The 19,543-nt window shown below is 35.5% G+C and overlaps 1 protein-coding gene across 20 annotated transcripts in view; it reads right to left on the bottom strand.

Annotated features, from left to right (window-relative positions):
* Window positions 1-19,543, bottom strand: part of GPHN (gephyrin) — a 287,927-nt gene that overhangs the window by 49,123 nt on the left and 219,261 nt on the right. For 11 of the 20 annotated variants that reach the window (XM_051791387.1, XM_051791390.1, XM_051791391.1 and 8 more), the window contains 3 exons: window positions 19,124-19,165; window positions 4,267-4,309; window positions 837-974 (listed from right to left, as the gene is read on the bottom strand). In XM_051791387.1, the coding sequence (XP_051647347.1) occupies window positions 837-974; window positions 4,267-4,309; window positions 19,124-19,165 (223 nt within the window). The remainder of the gene's footprint in view (window positions 1-836; window positions 975-4,266; window positions 4,310-19,123; window positions 19,166-19,543) is intronic. The other 9 variants (XM_051791393.1, XM_051791397.1, XM_051791398.1 and 6 more) reach the window with 1 other exon arrangement.

Below are 19,543 nucleotides of genomic sequence, written 5' to 3'. Positions count from 1 at the left end.
TACGAACACCCTGTTTCAGGAGGGAGGATAGTTTAGCTGAATAAACATGAGACGTGCCCTGCTAATTCCTTTTAAGGCCAGAAAATGGCTTCACCTATCCCTACTTATGAGTATAGGCACAGTCACAAAGTCTGATATTTTGCCTGCTGTTTGGTGTCTTTGTTTATTATAAAGACTGTATAAATCAAAACCAGTTACCCTTTAATTACAAAGTTTTGATAAATCAAACATTAAAAGGAAGTAAAAAAATGATCAAATGTAGTGGTAGAATAGAAAAGGAATTGTCATGTTTATGAGAAGAAGGGAAAAATTCTGAAATGTGTAGTAGGCTAAGTAGAAACTGGAAAAACAGACTGAGACGAACTGTTAAAGATATAGACATGGAAAAAAGTGACCTGGAATCAATAATCACTTTCCCTTGATCATTAATTTCAGATTGGAAAGGGACTTAGTGAGAATCTCCCATAGTAAAAGAACAGAGTAAGCCAATCACCGTACAACTTGGAGCTACTTGGCATGTAAAAAAGTCCAGTCTTAACCACTGAGGCAAATTATGGTTGAGTATAATATGTTTGCTGCATATAACACAAACCAGAAGAAAATTCATTTACACATTTTATTAGAGTTCCATTACAGACTCCTTCAGGGAGGAGCACTGAGGTCAGTTGACATTCTCCTTACTTTGAAAGGAGATTTCCTATATTATTGGCATTTTCTAAAGCAGCTTCTCCTGGAGAAAGTACTGTTTCATATACCTCACAAAATTAGTAAAAGAGAAAGTTGTCAAATATGGAAATAATCACCCTAATCCTCACAAAATATCCAACTTAAAATACCTCTGTAATTGATGATTTCTGTTCCAAGCACTGGGGTCATCTCCAGAACTGTGATGAAGGCCTTGTCCATAGATGTCAATGGGAATGGAGACATGCGGTGTCTTCTTGCTACCTTGGTAATGTCAACAGCACTGTGACCTGCAATGAGAAAGAACCAAGTTTATGTATGCTACAATGTGCAGATTCACATTGTGATGTTAATTTAAACCACTTTACTGAAACTAATCTGGCACTTCGGAGTAAATTAAATTAGTTAGTTATCATCATTGAGCATTCATGTCAGACACTGGGAAAGCACTGTATTCAAGTAGAATCAACAGAGATTTAAAACGAACTGCAATTTACAGTTGAAAAAGTTCACAGAAGTGTATATCCTTATTTATTATGAAAAACATACCAGAAGTCTTGATGAGCACAAATTCAAACCAGAAACCCTTCAAGATGATTCAGTATTTTACACTGAGGATGATAATCTGAGGCTAATTCAGTTCTATGAACTATGAACTCAGGACGATTCACTCCATTCTGTTCTCCACAAATACATCTCAATATGCTCTGTGCCATGCACAGGTAAAACATAAGAATGGACATTGTGCCACTCTGTAACCCAAGAGTGAGATGGGAGTCAAAAGGTTTGAAAGGAGGATAGAGAGAGCACAGTGAAATCATTGGGCAGTCAGCAAGTAGACAGTGTTTCCAGCTAGCAGGCATCCTACCTATTGTCATGATTTTGTAGTCACCATAGCAAAGTGTTGTTTAAATGTATAATTTGAATGAAGGCAGCAGGACAACTTAATGGAAGCTTACTTTTCCCAACTATGAGGGACAGGCAGGGAGAAAATATCACAAAAGTTGTTTGAAAATGAAGCCAGCGGCATGTTTGATTTCATGATACTTACTGAGAGAGTAAACAAGGAGACAACAAGCTTTGAAGGATTTTGGAAGTGAAGATAAGCAAGAAGAGAACTATTGCATGATTACATAAACTAGAGTAACACATACAAACCAAAAGATTAAGACAATTACAGTTGCAGAATATCTTGAAAGGATTTACCTAGAATAAGAAGGTATTTTTGAGAGCCAAAGTGGATGATGTTTTATATTTAATATGTAATGATATTCCTAAAGCAACATAAATTGTAATAAGAAAGCATTAACAAATAATAGGAATTAATTGTTAATGACATGATTTTGCTTTGCAGTAGCTACCTAAATATCCCATTTGCTGCTGCACATGCCTTCAAATTCTGGAAAAAAGTAGATTATTGCTTTAAGTGTAGTCTTCTAATAAAAAATAACTAAAAAATAGTAAAACAATCACACAATATAAGTTCTTCCTTCAGAAGAGAAGGTTTCCTAATTAATCTGTATATCTGTTACTTCTTTCAGCACTAACACATGCTTGCCTTTTGATGTGGTAAATTTTTCATTGATTACTTTTTGCTGTCAACACAGTAACTATCTTTCAGAGGAAGAAGTAGAGACAAGGAAAACTGCCCACCTAATTTTCCTAAGAAAGATTCTGGAAGAAACTATTTGAACAATCTCTGTATGTATTTGGAAGATACATGACCATAAGCCCACACCCTGTGAATTTGTCAATCACGAATAATTTTTAGTTGACTAAATTCCTATCTTTAAGATTGCAGTTGGCATTCTGTGGAAGACAGAAACAGCCAATGAGGTATATTCTAACTATATTAAGACTTTACACACTCTTACACCTACTTTTTCATTCGCAAACTAGGGAGAAGTGATCCAAATTTAACTATTGTAAGATAAAAGTGTAACTAATGGAAAAAACTGCACTCCTGGTTCTAACAACAGGGATCTTCCTAGCAAGCTTGCATTTCCAACTATTCTTCCTGTATTTTGTTAACAACCTCATTAAAAAGGAAAAGGAAAGGGAAGTATTTGTCATATATAGTCAAACTTCCCATACCCTTCTCTGTATAGAAAAAGAAACCCTGCTTAGCAGCACTGTAAATCCTGCAGGTCCAGCAGATTCCACACATTTTCCTAACGCTTTCTTGTAAGTTGGGAAAAATGAAGGAAGATGCTAGGAAAAAATATGTGTGGCAGCGAACAACCTTGATGCTGCAGCCATTAGATGCTTTTGTGTTTTAGTGCTACCTAAAATTCACTGTAAGCTACTTCACAGACTATTATTTTACTTCTTTAACCCTTAAAAAGTGAATGAATTCAGAGGTTTTTGAATGCTTTGAATGGTACCCAGAGTACTACCTTCAGATTCGCAAGTCTGTCCCTAATATACTGTCATTTGTTTAAGCCAAAGGTTTTGTTAAAATCTGAGAAATCTCAGAGAAATCTCCGATAAATCTGTCTTCTTCAACATAGATAAAATTTCCTAATCTCTGACACCTTTGTTCCAACACCAAAAGTAAGCCCCATTATTACTGCAAGAGAGGCCAAGACAATAAAGCATCTCTAGGTTTAATGCTAGCATGAATAACCTTAATGAAGAAAGGAAGAAAGATGCAGGTGTAACTACTAACCCTTCTCTCTCCCTATTTCTTCCTATCACACATTTAAACAGATCCAAGAGACAAACAAATAATGATTTTTTAAATTCTAAAATTACTAAATGGTACTTTTTACTTACAAGTAAGTGACATTAAACAACTCCTCATACTTTCCCAAGTTATCTTTCACTAATGTGAAATGTCAGATGGCTCTAAAAATAACTACTTACAGCAAGTTGCATTTTGTATGACAAAATAATCCTCTAGCTTAGAAGCGGCTAAGTCAATTGGTTGCATAAGGTAAAAAATTTCCTGACATCCTTCTCTTTTATCACCAAAACAACTTCCTATTGCTGCCATTACACATATATGTATACACACACACACACACACACACACACACACACACACACACACACACGTATATGGTGGATCAAATTTTACACTAGAATAATTCCCATAAAACAAAGGAAAAGAATTGTGCAAATTAAAGAACACCTCATTTGGATAAATCTGAATTCTTAATCTTTGCATTTTTTTGTTTGGTTTTATGTAATCCAACATTCAAATTAATGCTCATGAAAATAAAAATCATTATAGTCAATCTGAGAACTTCCATTTTCCTTGTCTTTAAGTATTGATTCTTGTCCATAAAACCTGGACACACATGATCATTTACAACAATACATCACCACAAACAACACAGACCTCCATGTCATTAGAAAAACAACTTGGAAGAATAAATTAAAAGATGTCTCTCCATCAATACATGAACAATGGGAGCTGTTTACACTTTTATCTTTGGACTGAATTTCACTGTCTTAAGTTATTAAATTTCATCTGCAAACCCACTTATGTCCCAACCATATACTTCTGATCTGATTATCATTTGCTGTCTCCTGAGCAGTCTTAGTTTCTCAATGGAGCTATGAAGTTTCAGTACGTACTTGCTCTGAGGATGTTCTCCTTGCTGCTGCACCTAGACTGGACCTGCAGAGAGAGCACGGATTCTATGAGCTACAGAAGTTAACAAGAATGCAAAATATAGAGATAAAATGGGCAAGCTCCTGGGATCTAAGACAGAGGCTATACATATTTTCAGCAACATTCTTACATATTTTGCATGAGATAAGTATATTTATGCAGAACAGTAGTAACTGATGGTCAGAATCTGATACAAGCAATTTGATTCCATACCCTTCTCATAAGAAACAACATGGCCTCAGGACAGTAATAGGGAAAAATCAAAGAACAGAGTGTTTGAAGTCATATGTTAAGCTCCAGTTTTCAACAAAAAATCCACATTTTCTTATACAGTTGTAATTACAGTAGCTCTGAATCTAGGTCCTATGATTAGACAGAACACTAACATAGCTAACATATATTATCATGACTTGATTTAACATTCTATTGTTGATATATTCAGGTACTATAGAAAGAGTTTAAAGTATTCAATATTCAATTTCAATTGTGTTGATTCTGAAAATGTTTAATAAGAATTCTTCACAATTGGATAAGCAACTCACAATTGTATAAACAGCTCCTGGCTGGAGCCAGATAAATTTACTCAGCTGTTCCTGTTTGGTTAAAAGAAATGCTATGTTCAGTATAAATTTTACAGTGCAATTCTAGTTTAAAAAAGTAACTGTGTGAGAATGGCAAATGGTTTCTCAATAAATTCCTTGATGATTAGCTGCCACTGTGCTATTCCAGATAGTCTGATTTCAGGGAAAATCGACAATTCATATTGGTCTAATACTGTAGTAAAACTGGACATTTAAAGTTCCATCTGTTTACCAGGAAGATTTAAAAAAGAATTGTTTTTTTGAAGAGTATCAGCACTGCAAACACAAGACAGTATAAATTTTATCTATACTGAGGCATCAGCTCTTGTTAATTCTTCTCAGGTTGGGAAGGATAGCACAACGTATAATAACTCTGAAGCTGCAAGATTTTCGATGAACTACTGGCAGGCCAGCTGACTGAACTGGCAGCACTTGAATAATAAACATTTTGCATGGACAAAACCCCAGCTAAAGTAAACTTCACAAGAAAACAAACCTCTGAGACAGTAAGAATGGAATCCTTCTCTTTTTTACTTTACTGACAAAGGTATTTTAAATTTCAGTGAGAGTATTAATAAAGTAAAACCGTGTACATGTGGTGAAAGAAGTGGAATAGCACAGGTGATGCTGAGGGTGTAATTTCCCAGCAGAACATTTGTCTCTGCTGAAAGAGCAAAGGAGTGAATCCAGATTATCTTTCAGACCTCACTTGGAATTTGCACTTACAGAAAAATTGCCTAGAAAGTGAATATGTATGATCTAACAACTGATGAAGAATGGTACACGCTTAACCCCCTAAAAGCTGTCTTCAGAAAGGAACAGCCATGAAAGGTTGAAACCAACTGTGCCCCAGCTTCTAAACCTCTTTCTTCTGTTCCACAGCAGCTTGCCCCAAATGTATATTCACATAAAAAAATTGGATTCTACAGCGCAACACAGTCTACTTATTGTAATGGAATAACTTATGGAAAGTAATGTTGCAACTTAGAGTGGGTTATGGTGTCCTTCCCTGAAAAAAACTCTTGTTTAACAAAAACAAACAGAAAAAAACCAAGCCCTCCCCTCTTCCCACCAAAAATACTATACAAGAAAACTGCAAACAAAATATTAATGATGTCCAAATTTGGCCCAGAGTTGTTTTACCAGATTTTAAAGGCATAATGTGAACTCTCTCTGGAAGAAGTAAATATTTACCTATAATTTACCAAAGAACAATTCTGGACCAAAAAGATGGTATAATGGTAGGAAAGAAAGCACAAAAAAAAGAGAAGCACAGATTAAGAGAGAGAGGGAGAGAGAGAAATAGAGAAGCAGGATGGACGTGGCAAGGCAGAAGATGGTGTGTGCAAAAGGAGACATGGGTCTATGTGTGTAAGACTACTGTTTAAAATGGAAGAGGCTCTCTTATTTCTCACTGAAAAACATATGAAAAGAGAAAATGAGGAAGGGGCCTGCTGCAAAATAACCAAGCGATTCAGCAAACTGTGGAATGAAACTCAGTGAGATAACACAGTCCTAAAGAAAAAGGCAAAAAAACCAAAAAATACAAAACACAAACATTTGAAACAATCTACTAAAACAAACTAAGTAAAATATGTGATCCAAAGGACACAGATAAAAGCTACTAGAGAAGGAGGAAAAATGTTAGCAGACAAAGACAGTGCTAAAGAAGTAAAATGGAAGTCAAGAGAGAGTCTTCAACAAAGTGGAGGAACAGAAGGAGCCCAAACCCATAGCGCAAAGCAATGTTTGCGAATGGAAAACAGCTCCTTTGAGCAGTAATAGTTACTCTCGAGTTGTAGCCTCTATTCCTCCTGAGTTCATCTTTAAGCCCTTCCAACCTATAGTGGAGCTAGTGTATGGACAAAAACAAGAGATTTATAATGAACAGAGCAGCTGAGATTTGCAGATCAAATCTTCTAATATAAAAAACGTGTTGACAAAGTTTTGCTCTACAATGTCCAAATGACAATGGCAACAAAAGACAGCTGGCTTCACATACAGCCTCTTACAGGTCATTTTTTTAATTCTGTGCACACAGAGGACTTTATATTTACTTTTTGATTTCTTACACCCAGCCTACAGTTTCCACATTATCACTCACCTGATGGGCAACATATGCAGTATGAGAAATAATTTGCTTCCCACAAATTTTAAAAGCAGCTGTGGAAGAGGAATCCATGATAATAAAATAAAAGGCTTGATCAGCTAGACTTGATCGTTTCCCAACCTATGCTCACAGCTGCAGAATACAAACCATGTTTTAACATAACTGACATCAAAATTGGTCATTACATAATACTTCTGTTTAATATGAGTTGCACATTCTTATCCTAAATGTTATTTTTAATCAAAACTCCAGTAAAATGATTTTGAATAAAACCCACCAGTTTCCTAACACATACAGTTTTAGCAGCAATGGAGCTTTGTATAAATGGGGTTATGTGCTTTAATAAGTGCCTTTTATCATATTCATTATTTGTATGTTTTACTACTTTGCTATTTGTGACATTTACAAAAAATCTGTATTCTTTTCACAGCTACTGTTAAGTGAATAATCCATATTATATTACATATAGTACCATGACTAACTAGGGAGAGTTATCAGTAGTAGTATTTACTATAATTCTTCTCATTCACAGGCAGTTACAGAAATAACAACCTATGGCTGTCTTTCCTTTCACAGGGAAAGTACAGATTTATTGTTTGTCCACTCTACAGTCTCTTTGCTCACAATCTATCTTGGCAGAAGATACACTGGGCTACCAGCCAGTACCATTTTCCTGCGTAGTTCAGACAGAATGTAATCAAACCCAAAGCATTCAGTTCACATTACTCTGTTTTTTAAGAAAACTGGATTTATGTTCTTGAAGATAAAACTTCATCATGCGGAATGCAGAGTAAGCTTTCTCCCATAGGCTGAAGTAATAAACAGAATGTGAAATAAAGTACTCAAAAATAAATTAAGGGAATGGTAAAACAAAGAGTTCTGCTGACAGCTTCTATCTATCAGTCATGATCGATCTGAAAAACGAAGTCAATGACTATACTAAATTGGATTCATTTAAATTTATGTGATATGTTTTGCTGCAAATAAAAATCTGTCCACAAAAAATTTTTTTACAAGTAAAATAGAAAAAGACACAAATAAAATTTCATGCTACAAGTGAAAAATTAATGTGAAAAAAATGAAAAAAGAGAACTGAGAAACCCTTTAACACTTTACTGTTAGGAATTGTTAGAGAAATTACTTACCTTTTTAAAGTCATAACAAGATTAGCACAGAGTATTAAGTCAGCTCTTCATTATGGGAGGTACAATTAAAAGCCATTGGTTATAATAAAACAAATTGCTACATGAAGATGAAGATTTTCCAGCCCAGTATGAAAAGCTAACTCTTATGGGAGTACATTTCAACTCAATATTACAACATGAAGAACGTTTCAGAACAAAGACATCAAAACATGATTTATCACCAACAGAAAGAGCCCGTTTCTCAGGAACACAGAGCCTGTAGGAGGCTGACCCATAACCTTTAGCATTTATGGGAAAGCACATTGCTCCACTTTGAGGAAAGCATGCAGAATGTGGAACCACCAGCAGAAACCCAAATCTACACAGAGGACTCAGGTACAGCAAAGGGAATGAGTTCGCCAAGCTGTAATGAAGGAAGCAGGGAATGCAAAGCACAGCAGTCGCTAACAATTTAAGAACTATATTCCTCTCAGTGTCTCATGAACACCAGGCAGGCCTGTTTATGAGGTGTTGCACCTACTACACTTACTGCTGGTGAGAATGTGCATAACTCATACAACCTTTCCTTGAAACTTCAGCAGCTTTATGAAGACAACTTATTCTCTATGATGTGGAAAAGTATGCTGCTGCTGCTTTTTTCTCTGCATGTGCTTTATTACTAATTACATAAGCTGAGTTCTGTACAATATACAGTGGCACATGCCACCATGAATGGTCTCTGAAATATTTGCCTGCTTTAAATAGATTTCAAATCACATGTGATCTGATTTATAGCTGTAGAGTTTGCACAGTATCTTTTGTCTAAAATACCTTTTATCCTGTAACAGTGCAACATACATTATTCAGTGCCTTTAAATAAACACATAAGAGAAAACTAAACCATGAACCAATAGCTCAAACTGGTATAAAACAACACTTTAAAAATTGATTTTGGCCTGTTATTTTAACTAGGACCAAATAAAAAAATGCAATGAAATACATTAGTTGGTTTAATTAAAAGAATGTTTTAAATCTAATGTGAAGAACAGAGGGAACTGATTTAATTGAATTAATAGGGAATATATTAATGAAGTTATTAAAAAAACATTCACAGGAATGGCTTGGGTTGGAAGGGACCTTAAAGATGATCCAGTTGCAGAAAAAAAAAAGTATCTGGAATTGCGTACTTCAGAAAATGTTCAGTACGGTATTTAAGGATTAAATAATCCTATTACAACATGCCATCTTCCTATTTCAGAAATGCATTCTTATTCAAACAGCACTTTTGCACTGAGCTCATGAACACACGAGGTCTTAAGAGAATATTTTATGGCCATCTGAATTAGGACTAAAGTCAGTTCAATACAACAGAATAAATTTTTCTTGTTATACTGAGACCACCTCTGAAAGGGAAAGAAAAGTGAACACAAGGAATTTGATAGCACCAGACATTACTCATTAACATAATTTTTAAAACAAACAGCAGTGATGGTGGAATTCACCTCACCAAAACTTAAATATGACTAATGTAGTATTCCACACAGGGAATCACTCATTTGGAGTCAGCTCTTTTGGGAAGAAAAAAGCAAAAAATCATTTGAAGCCAAAATCATTTTAGGAGCAGATTTTTACCACTTCTTAATTGTTATGTTTATTAAGTGTTACTGGACACCGAACAAAAGTAATTTTCAAATTCTGAATATGTCATTACGTCTTTATCCATATATTACTGAGTTCTCTTTTCTGAGTTTTTCTCTAGTCACCCACACTTTACATACAGATTTTTTAAATTTTGATAATTGTTTCCCAGTAGACTATGAACGCATATATGGAGTTTTATGGTCAGATTATGATTAATCCTAACTACCGTTCAAACAGGATGATGGAAGTGATTGATGAATACACTGCAGAAACATGAGGCCTTAATTGGTTCCTTTTACAGGAGCAGTATAAAAGAAAGATATTATTCAATATTTGGAACAATATGGAATGAAATGGCAAAGGGCAGTTTTCTGGGATTAGTCATCTCTCAGTGGAAACTGACTTTGTCCTGGAGAGGCAAAATCAAAACATTTATTACTAGAAGAGGATCCAAATAAAATCTTACACACCAGCTACAATCGCAAGCTGAACACCTCATTGAATGAGAAAACAGGAAGATCTATGATACACACAGCGAAAAAAGGAGACAAAATAGCAAACTGCTGGTCACTAAGCTAATGGGAAAGCAAACTGGCTCCTACAAACTGATAGTATAGGCTTAATAATGGAGAATAAAAAGAGGCAAAGAGGGATTTATTTTCTTCAGAGTAATTTTAATGAAATGTTTACATTTATATGAGAAAAAAAATGAGCTGAATTTTGTGTTCCTCAGAGCGTGGGACAGCATACAGACATGCCATATGAATAACACTGGAAAGACGGCACATTTCTGTGATATTTTAGGGGCTATTCACAGCTTATTCAATATCACAGTCTTTTTGTTCAGAGAAGCTGCATTAATTAAAATACTCAAATATGAAGAGGTCATCCACCTTGTATAAGCTAAAGCCTATATTAAATCAAGCCATAAGTTTGACTTAATTTTTGCCAAATTTGTGCACAAACTCCAACTGGTGCTAATGAAAATTCAAGTGGGATTTGTAAGACACAAGAAATCTCTAGGAATACTGCACTCAGAAAAATCAGAAGTTCTGCTCCTTGCATTATTAGGTATGAATAAGTTCTTTTATTTGTTTGAATGAAAATCTTCAGCATTCCCCAAATGCCTCAGAAATATTCTCCAGTTTGAGAAGTAGATAGTGTAAATAAAGGCAAAGAGAATAAGTTGTATTTCCTAAGAGATACAAGGGAAAGAATTCCCATTGTCCTTGTTTGCCATAGAAAGGGTTTGACTGACAAACCATTTAGCCTTAAAAGTATGCATTAGATGCCTGACTTATAGTCCATCTGGCCAGCACTGACTTTTTAAACTTTTTTAAAAAGACTTTTTTGTCCATTCCATATTAACCAGCCTTTTAAGCTACTGTCAATCAAATGTCAATCAGATACATAAGAGATGGATAGAAATTCTTGTCTTCAAGCACACCATAAATTACTCTTTAACCCTTCATATACACTAATAAGATTGACATTTTAAAAAGCTTCATTTGTATTACAAGTATTTTGCTTTTCAGTGAAATTTCAACTAGTTTCACATTTGTATTTCTTCACCCAGCAACAGCCGATTTCAATGAAGCATTAAAACAATGAAATATCCATACTTCTGCAAAAAAATGGAAACTTGAATTGCATGACCCTCTAAATAAAATTTTAAAATAAATTCTTCATTCAAATACAGTCAAGGAAAATTGGCAAGTTTAAGTGAAACAGCTTTTAGGACAGATCAATGTCATGTGTGCAACTCTTATTTTTACTTTGACAGGTAAGTATTGTGATTTCGTCATAATCATTTTCAGCAGGGCTTCTCATAAGACAAGATAAGGCTATTTCATTTTAATCTCCCTACTCAAAGAGTAATTTCATGTTTTACTTACTAAATGTTATCCAAACCATCTTGTATATGGGGAATAATTTAGTTCTTTACAGATTCCTCTGCTGTGCTTGGTTCTACAACATGAAACACTGTAATACACATGAAGGAATTTATTTTTACAAAATCTTTGTGAAGCAGAGGCATGACTTGATTTTATAAATGGGAAACCGAGACCCAGAGACATCTAGACTAAATTTAACTTGACATGCCTACAAGACAATCCAGTTGGATTACAGATATTTGATCATCAGCTGCCATTTATTTCAACTACATTTGGAGTGCTCAGCATAGAATTATAGAATTGTTTGCATTGGAAGAGACCTTAAAGATCATCTAGTTCCAACCTCCCTGCCATGGGCAGAGAGCCTTCCACTAGACCATGTTGCTCAAGCACCATCCAGCCTGGCTGTGAATACTTCCAGGGATGGGGAGCCCACAACTTCTCTGGGCAACCTGTTTCAGTGCCTGACCACCCTCACAGTAGTTTCTTCCTAACATCTAATCTAAACCTACCCTCTTTCAGCTTAAAGCCATTCACCCTTATCCTATTACTACTAGCCCATGTAAAATGTTCCTCTCTAGCCTTCCTGTAGCCCCCTTTAGGTACTGGAAGGCTGCAGTGAGGTCTCCTTGGAGCCTCCTCCAGGCTGAACAACCCCAACTCTCTCAGCCTGTCTTCACAGGAGAGGTGCTCTGGGCCTCTGATCATCTCATGGCCCTCCTCTGGATTCTCTCCAGCAGGTCCATGTCCTTCCTGTGCTCAGGACTCCAGACCAGGCCACAGTACTCCAGGTGGGGTCTCACTAGAGCAGAGGAGAGGGACAGAATCTTCTCCCTTGACCTGCTGTCCACATTGCTTTTGATGCAGCTCAGGATACATTTGGCTTTCTGGGCTGTGAGCGCACATTGCTGGCTGTGGTGTGACATGAACATTATATAACTCAAAAATGACACACAGAAAATGAGTACCCCTGAAAATGGTGCAAGACGTTTTTCCAGCATGAAAAGTGAAGTCAGCACTAATAAGGAGAGAAAATGTGGTATAAGCTTCCTTGGTACTCATTCAGGCCTTCCTGCTACAGCACTGCGCTTTCTGTTCCAGCACCATTCAACCCAGCTGGAAAACACAATTCCCTCCTGGGAAACAAAATTCAGTTCTCTTAATATCTAGTCATTGTCAATATCTGAATAAACGTTGATGGGGAAGAGGCAAGAGGCCAGTTTGGAAACTTTAGTATTACTGTTTTTGCTTGTATCTGCTCCTAGGCCTGCGGGCCTCCATCCCTTTAATGCAAGGTCTGTGGAGTGAAAACCATCTCTCCACTGATGTTTGAAGGAGTCTGACTCAAACTTGTAACTGCTAACAAAGTCTACAACCAATATTTCATGCTTACAGTCTTATCTTCCAGGAAGTTGACCAAACAGGTAACATTACTTGCATTTCTGTGTGAAAGGATTATGAACACACACAAATGGGAACAAAAAAATCAAAGACTCTGTGGCTTCAAAAGCCACCAATCAAGTGAACAGTTCACCTTCAGGCCCAAAAAGCCAATAAAAGGCCATCACTCAATTTCTTACATTTTTAAATCATCTTTAAAGTTAATTTTCACCTTTTTCTGCTGGTGTTTACTAGCAGTTTTGGTTGGAGATTTTTATAGTTATTCTAAAGCAGATAGCTGGACTACTTTTTAAACTATATGAGTAGGAACAAAACATGTTTCTCCATGTGGTACGATCATAATTTCTGCACTAGCGTAACTCCAAAGCAGTTATTTTAGTTAAGCTTAATATTTTTATTTGAGCTGAGAGCACCAAATTTGAAAGGCTTCAAGTACATGAGCTAATACTAGTAAACACAGGGAACAATAATCTTATATGTGGTGTATATTATAGTCACTGATGTATACAATATTCAGCCAAAATCTCAGACTTTCAAAAATGAATAAAGCTCTTTTAAGTTAAGCTTCAAACAAGTGTACAGGTGTACTTGAAGCCCTTCAAATTTGATGCTCCTAGCTCAAGTAAAAATATTGAGCTTAACTAAAATAAAGAAGTTGTTTCCATGTTACAAAATTACATTTAAAAACTGATAAAAAAGGAAGATAACATAGGGAGCACTGATGGGAACCCACTGACATTTGGGCTATGCATTACTGATACTGACACTGCTGTGTATATCTGATTTCCATGTATTAAAACAGACACTGCGCACTAGAGATACATGTAAATTAGATCACATGTATGGCATTTCATATCAGTGATTACTTCAAAAGCTGTAACAGTAGTGTAATAAAAGCTTTGCTCTACTTTGATTCATTGCTATTTCAGAATCTAGACTAATTTTTCCACAGATTCTATTACTGAAGCTGACTGAAGAGTTAGATTGCTTTGGGAGCTGAACCTAGTGTTATTAAGTGTTATTACTAGTGTAATAGAATGCAAAATAATGTCTGGCTTTTCAAACAAGCTGATTTAAGTAGTAAACAAGTAAATTCTAAACACTATATGCTGGTGAACAGCTTAATACTGGATTTTAAAAGAAAACAGTGGTTGTCTAGAAAAGAAATATCACAGTTATATCTAATCAAGTCAATTTTATTGCCATACAGTCAAAAAAATGGTACAGCACAAGAAAATGGAAAAAACTCCTCTGCTTAAATGGATGTGTCTTTAGTGAAATAATGACAAGACTGACTTTGGAAAACGCGAAGGAGTCTAAGCTATAATCAGTCAAAAGGAAAATGACATTCATAGCTCTCTAGCTTGATCTAATTTGTTTCATAAAGAACTGCACATCTCTAGCAGGGTGAAATGTCTCCCTATTTTGTGGTACAAGAAGCAAGGGGAAGAATTTATTAAAAACTGAAACATAAAGATTTGTCTTGAAACAAAAAGTAAGGAACTTTAAAGTTCCAAATGGGGAAGGATGGAAAGTATTTCTTAATTACTTGGGGTTTAGAATATAGAAATGTATATTACATTATCTGGAAAATAGTTGTGATTTTATCATTCAACTTCTTATTAACATTTTGTAAGGTATACTATATAAAATAGTTTAACCTAGAGCACTTAAAAATCTTCATGTGGTCTCTGAATGGTCTTCTGAAGTCAACTACCTGCTGCAGGAAACAGTATTGACTCTTGTTTTCTGAATACTGCTACTTAATTCCCTGTACTGGTTACCCTGTATAATTAGGTAAGACAATACAGGTCTCTGTTGTTTTATTAACAATGCTAAGTATACAACCAAATCGATAAGTATGCAGCCAATATATACTCTAAAACTATTTTTATGGAAATAATTATATTTTGTGGGAGAGAAAAGTAATATTTTGCAGATCTTTCACAATAAAAGGTATCATGTTCTAACCACTCAATGAGGCTAAATAAAACATGTGACAAGCTACAGACCTGAATGTCTTCCTCTTTGAAAAACTTAATTTGTTTAGAAAGTAGGAATAGCACTGCAGTAAACATTTTGTTGCCACTGTCCTTCCAACAAGCAGATCAACAGGTTTCCTTCATTACGCTTTTAGCCAAACACAAAGCGCATGCAAAAGCCAGAGGACAGGGAGAGAGAGGGAGACAGGGGGGAAAGAAACTGATGGTGGGAACAGAAAGTTTGAGACACAAATGAGAATAAAAAATGGGGCCATTGCATAACACTACCTAAGTGTAATTTTATACATTAGGACACTATGGACCTTCATTGGACAATCTATTCAATTTACATTGTGTGTGACATTTTTAAGATACAAGCTGATGTCAGAGTACTTCTAAAAATGTAAGTGAAGCCAATTTGATGGAATAATTTCTTAAGTGAACTACTGCTAATTAAAAATAAATTACTATGTTTTGTGACAACTGGTTAATAAGTAAATTACAGATAAATTATACATATACTATACTTCACAACTGCTAAGTCATTATTAGTTCTAATTAATAATTTTAGTCTTAGACAATCATTTAAGCAGCCCTGCTAACATTCACAAAAATTACAGGCATTAAGCTAACTGGTTTTCATCAAGGGTGAAAACCTTTATTGCATGCCGTGAAATTTAAAGATAATATGAACATATATTTTATCATTATAGCATTTTAGAGTATTAAAGCTTTACTTCTCTTGTCACAAGGAAATCACTACTTAAAGAAACTCACTTCAATTTCACTGAATTGAACCAAAGACAACATCTGATTCTAGACAAGTGGAATTGCTAAGGTGCTGACTGGAGATAAATAGGTATATAATACTACTATCCTGTAATGCCTGGAGCTCAACAAACTAGGAAAACCTTTCTGTACCTAAAAGCAAGCATAAGTTTCTAAAATCTTTCTGCCCATTCCTCTCAAATAGGCATCAGTTGACCACATCTACAGTTTCATCCATGCAACTGGTGACAATAAAAAGGAACAGGTGAAAAGCTTTTTCTAGTTTTGGACTGAGATGCAAAATAGCCTCTACAAGAACATTTTCTATGAAAAAACAGAGGCAGCAAAATCTGCCTTAAATTCTTCACAATGCAGAATACGCAGGTACTGTTTCTCTTGTGCTGGAAGATCTTCTTTAATCAAAGACCTCCTATGTGACAGCAAATCCTCGATAGTACACTCACTTTCCTTTTTGGCAACCTGAGCTGTACCAGTGCCAATCAATCCAATTCCAGAGCTTTTCTTAACAATGAAAATTGCGAAGAAATTTTTTATGATGAATCTAATACATCTATTTCCTAAAAACAGAATTCAGAAACCATTTATATGAGGTTCTCCCTTTTATCTTTCATTGTACCTTTGTCAGAAGGCACATTCAGCTGAATTCCCACAGCACTGATTCCATTTCTCTCGTCATTGTGTTCCTGATATCATCTGAAGGTCCAAAGCTATTTGGTGATGACTTGGACAAAGAAAAGTAAGAACCTCCAAACCTGGTGCTTTAAGAATTAGCTTAAGAAAAATATTTTCTTGGAATAAGAACCACAGAAATAGGTGTGGACATAAGAAACAACCTTGAGATCCTATAAAAAATGTGGTCCTTTTTTCCCTCCTGCATATGAGACATTATACAATACAATATTACTCATTTTCTTCCCCTGATCAAAACTGCTGGCAGGCTTTCGGACTTGATTTAACAATACTTCAGTTTGGGAGATTTCCTATCACGTCATTTAGAGGCCAAGATGTTGTTTACTCATAGCAACCTTTCCCATTTTCCAAAATAATAGCAGATGACATTGAACATTGTTTGATACGGATCCTGACATTAAGTTGTATTTCCAAATGAAGAGTCTCTCACAAAGATAGAAGTGAGACTACAAATCCTTTACAGACACCAGAGAACCTCCAATCCCTTCCTGCCTCTTCAAATAGCTACAACTACTGAGACCTTAAATTTCAATTTATTTGTTCCTTTGAATCTGTCACTGGCTCGAATGGTCTATTCAAAAATACACAGGGTGCTACCCTGCCACCAGAGAATAATGTATCTGTATTTTTTTTACACCTTCAGTTTGCAGTTTAAAACAGGACTGTTTAGGTATTGCACTGTGTGTTCCATGAGCATGAAATTCTGATTTCTGATTAGCTAGAAACTGCATCAGAAGATGCCTGCATTTTAGATAGGAAGACCTTGCCCTTGGACAGAGTATAAAGGATGAATTGCTTTCACAGTCTTGCAGTGGCATCTTGATACTTCAGCTAGCAGAGTCTTTTCTACAAATTGCAAATAAGTGATAGCTTCGGAGAAGGCAAAAAAGTTTTTGGAATCTGATCAAGCAGGAGACCCATACATGTTGACTAGTCACCAGCTGCAATACCTTGGTAGGTATTTCTTTCAAAGACAGTGATCCCTCCATAAAGTGGAGGGAAGGACAAATGACTGAAGTTGCAGGTAAAGCATGAAGAGTCCAGTTTCCCTGTAAGTGACTTATTGATTCATAATCTCTAAGAGCATGTTCACCATTTTTGCTGATGGCGATCCACTGCTTTTTCTTAATTTCATACAGATATTCCGAAGAACGGAGTGAGGATGGCTTCTGTCTTGCATCTGTAAGCACTAAACTTAATTTCCTGCCCCTGTATTAGTTCAGAAAAAAGTGTCTTTGTATGTACATGAATATAGTATAATTTATTTATTCTGTATTGGTGTTTTGATGATAATGATAAAAACAACGAGGCTTTCATACGATACAGTAATGAGTTACAATAACTGCAGAATACATATCAGGTACTTTTAAGAACAAATACTTGATTATTTTTAGAATTACTTGTCTTCTGGCGCAGCCAGACAATAACTATTGATCCATTACAGAAAAACTGGTAAGCATCTTTCTTCTTAAGAACTGTTCTATTATATCTTTTGCCTATTCATATACTGAAACTAGGAAAAAACCTTCTATTACTAAGGATAAGGAAGTGCTAGAAATGATTGCTTGAGAAGCTGAAGATTTTGAGAACAAATTACACATCAGCAAGGTACTGGTTACACACAGATCTTTCTGTTTAGGGACAAACTGATCGAGTAGGTGAGCTCTTTATGCTTGTATTTTGTATAATTTTCATGAATTCAGATCAGGTCTAGAACTTGGCCCACAGTGTGAGATAGAGCGAACTGTTGACTTTTTATGAGATCTTGCCAACTTTAAGGGATTATTTTAAAATACAGAATAAATAACTATATCTGCTCAAGACTGACTCAGTATAGCAGAAAACCTCAAATCCATCTTTTTTATACTCTTCCATTTATCAATTATAATAATATGCTGAAGCCTAATCTTTACATAGCAGGTAATGGTGTTAATTTGACAGTATTTTATAAACTCTGTTTCTATCCCATGATATTGTGAATTCTAGTTTATCTTAACATACTTCTTTTTCCCCCCATTCTAATTACAGTTGAAAGTATTTTTATTTTCAAGTCCTGTTAAGATGGTACCATACCTCATTGTAGAAGTTGATCATGAAGCTGATACAGAAGTATTTAAAATGGTTTATGCATTTTGGCAGGCCGTGACCCAAGCCAGAGCTTTGTGAATTAATAATGAACTTCAGATATAATGAACACACCTATATCTAGACAGGTAATTATAACTTGATGGTCATCTTTACAGAGCCTTTCCAGCTTCACTATCTGAAAAGAGGTCAGACTAACTGGTGCAGCATTTGGCATTTTCTTATTTTTATTTTAATGTAAGAGACAACTAAGTATGCTTTATCATATAGTTTCAGCTCATGTGCTATGTAGCAGATGCCTAGCTAGACTATACATCATGGTGGCCCCAGACTGGTACAGTGATTTTAAAACCACGCTGAACATGGTTGCAGATTGATCATGCAAAATCTGCCCCCCAAGCTGATTTTTCCCCACTTGTGCACAGTGCAATGCAAAAAAAAAAAAGAATAAAAGTAAATGAAATCAAAAAAGTGTGATGGGTGAGCAGGTCGACTGTGTGAGAGAACACGTGCAAAGTATACCTCAGAAACACTATAGGTGGATGAGCACGAAGGGAGTCGAGCCTGGTTGTGCAGTGGGGAAAAGAAAACATTGTTAAAAAAGAAATGGTGGCACAGTAAGGGTCTCAGAAAGTTTTCTGTATAGGTGGTTCCAGCACTGAGATAGTAACAGGGGGTTCATAAAGTTTCCATGACCAGCTGTTTCATAGACTCCAAATTTATGCCTTTTAAGGTGGAAGCTTCTTGAAAGAAAAAAAAGTGTTGTATTTGAAAAATAATTAAAACTAACGATGAATCTGAAGACAACTATCAAGCCTTCCTCCTCTAAATAACTGACAACACTATCCTTAGGACAACAAGGTATTCCAGGATGAAACTTTACTAATCTCTTTCATTTAAAACTATTAGTTTTATTCTAACTCTGCAAAGGTTATAATGTGA

Source organism: Manacus candei, unplaced genomic scaffold (assembly GCF_025592945.1).
Source record: "Manacus candei isolate 608988 ecotype Guabito, Panama unplaced genomic scaffold, ASM2559294v1 h1tg000033l, whole genome shotgun sequence".
NCBI lineage: Eukaryota > Metazoa > Chordata > Aves > Passeriformes > Pipridae > Manacus > Manacus candei.
The sequence above is the reverse complement of the archived record's forward strand: the minus strand, read 5'-3'. Positions and strand labels throughout refer to the sequence as shown.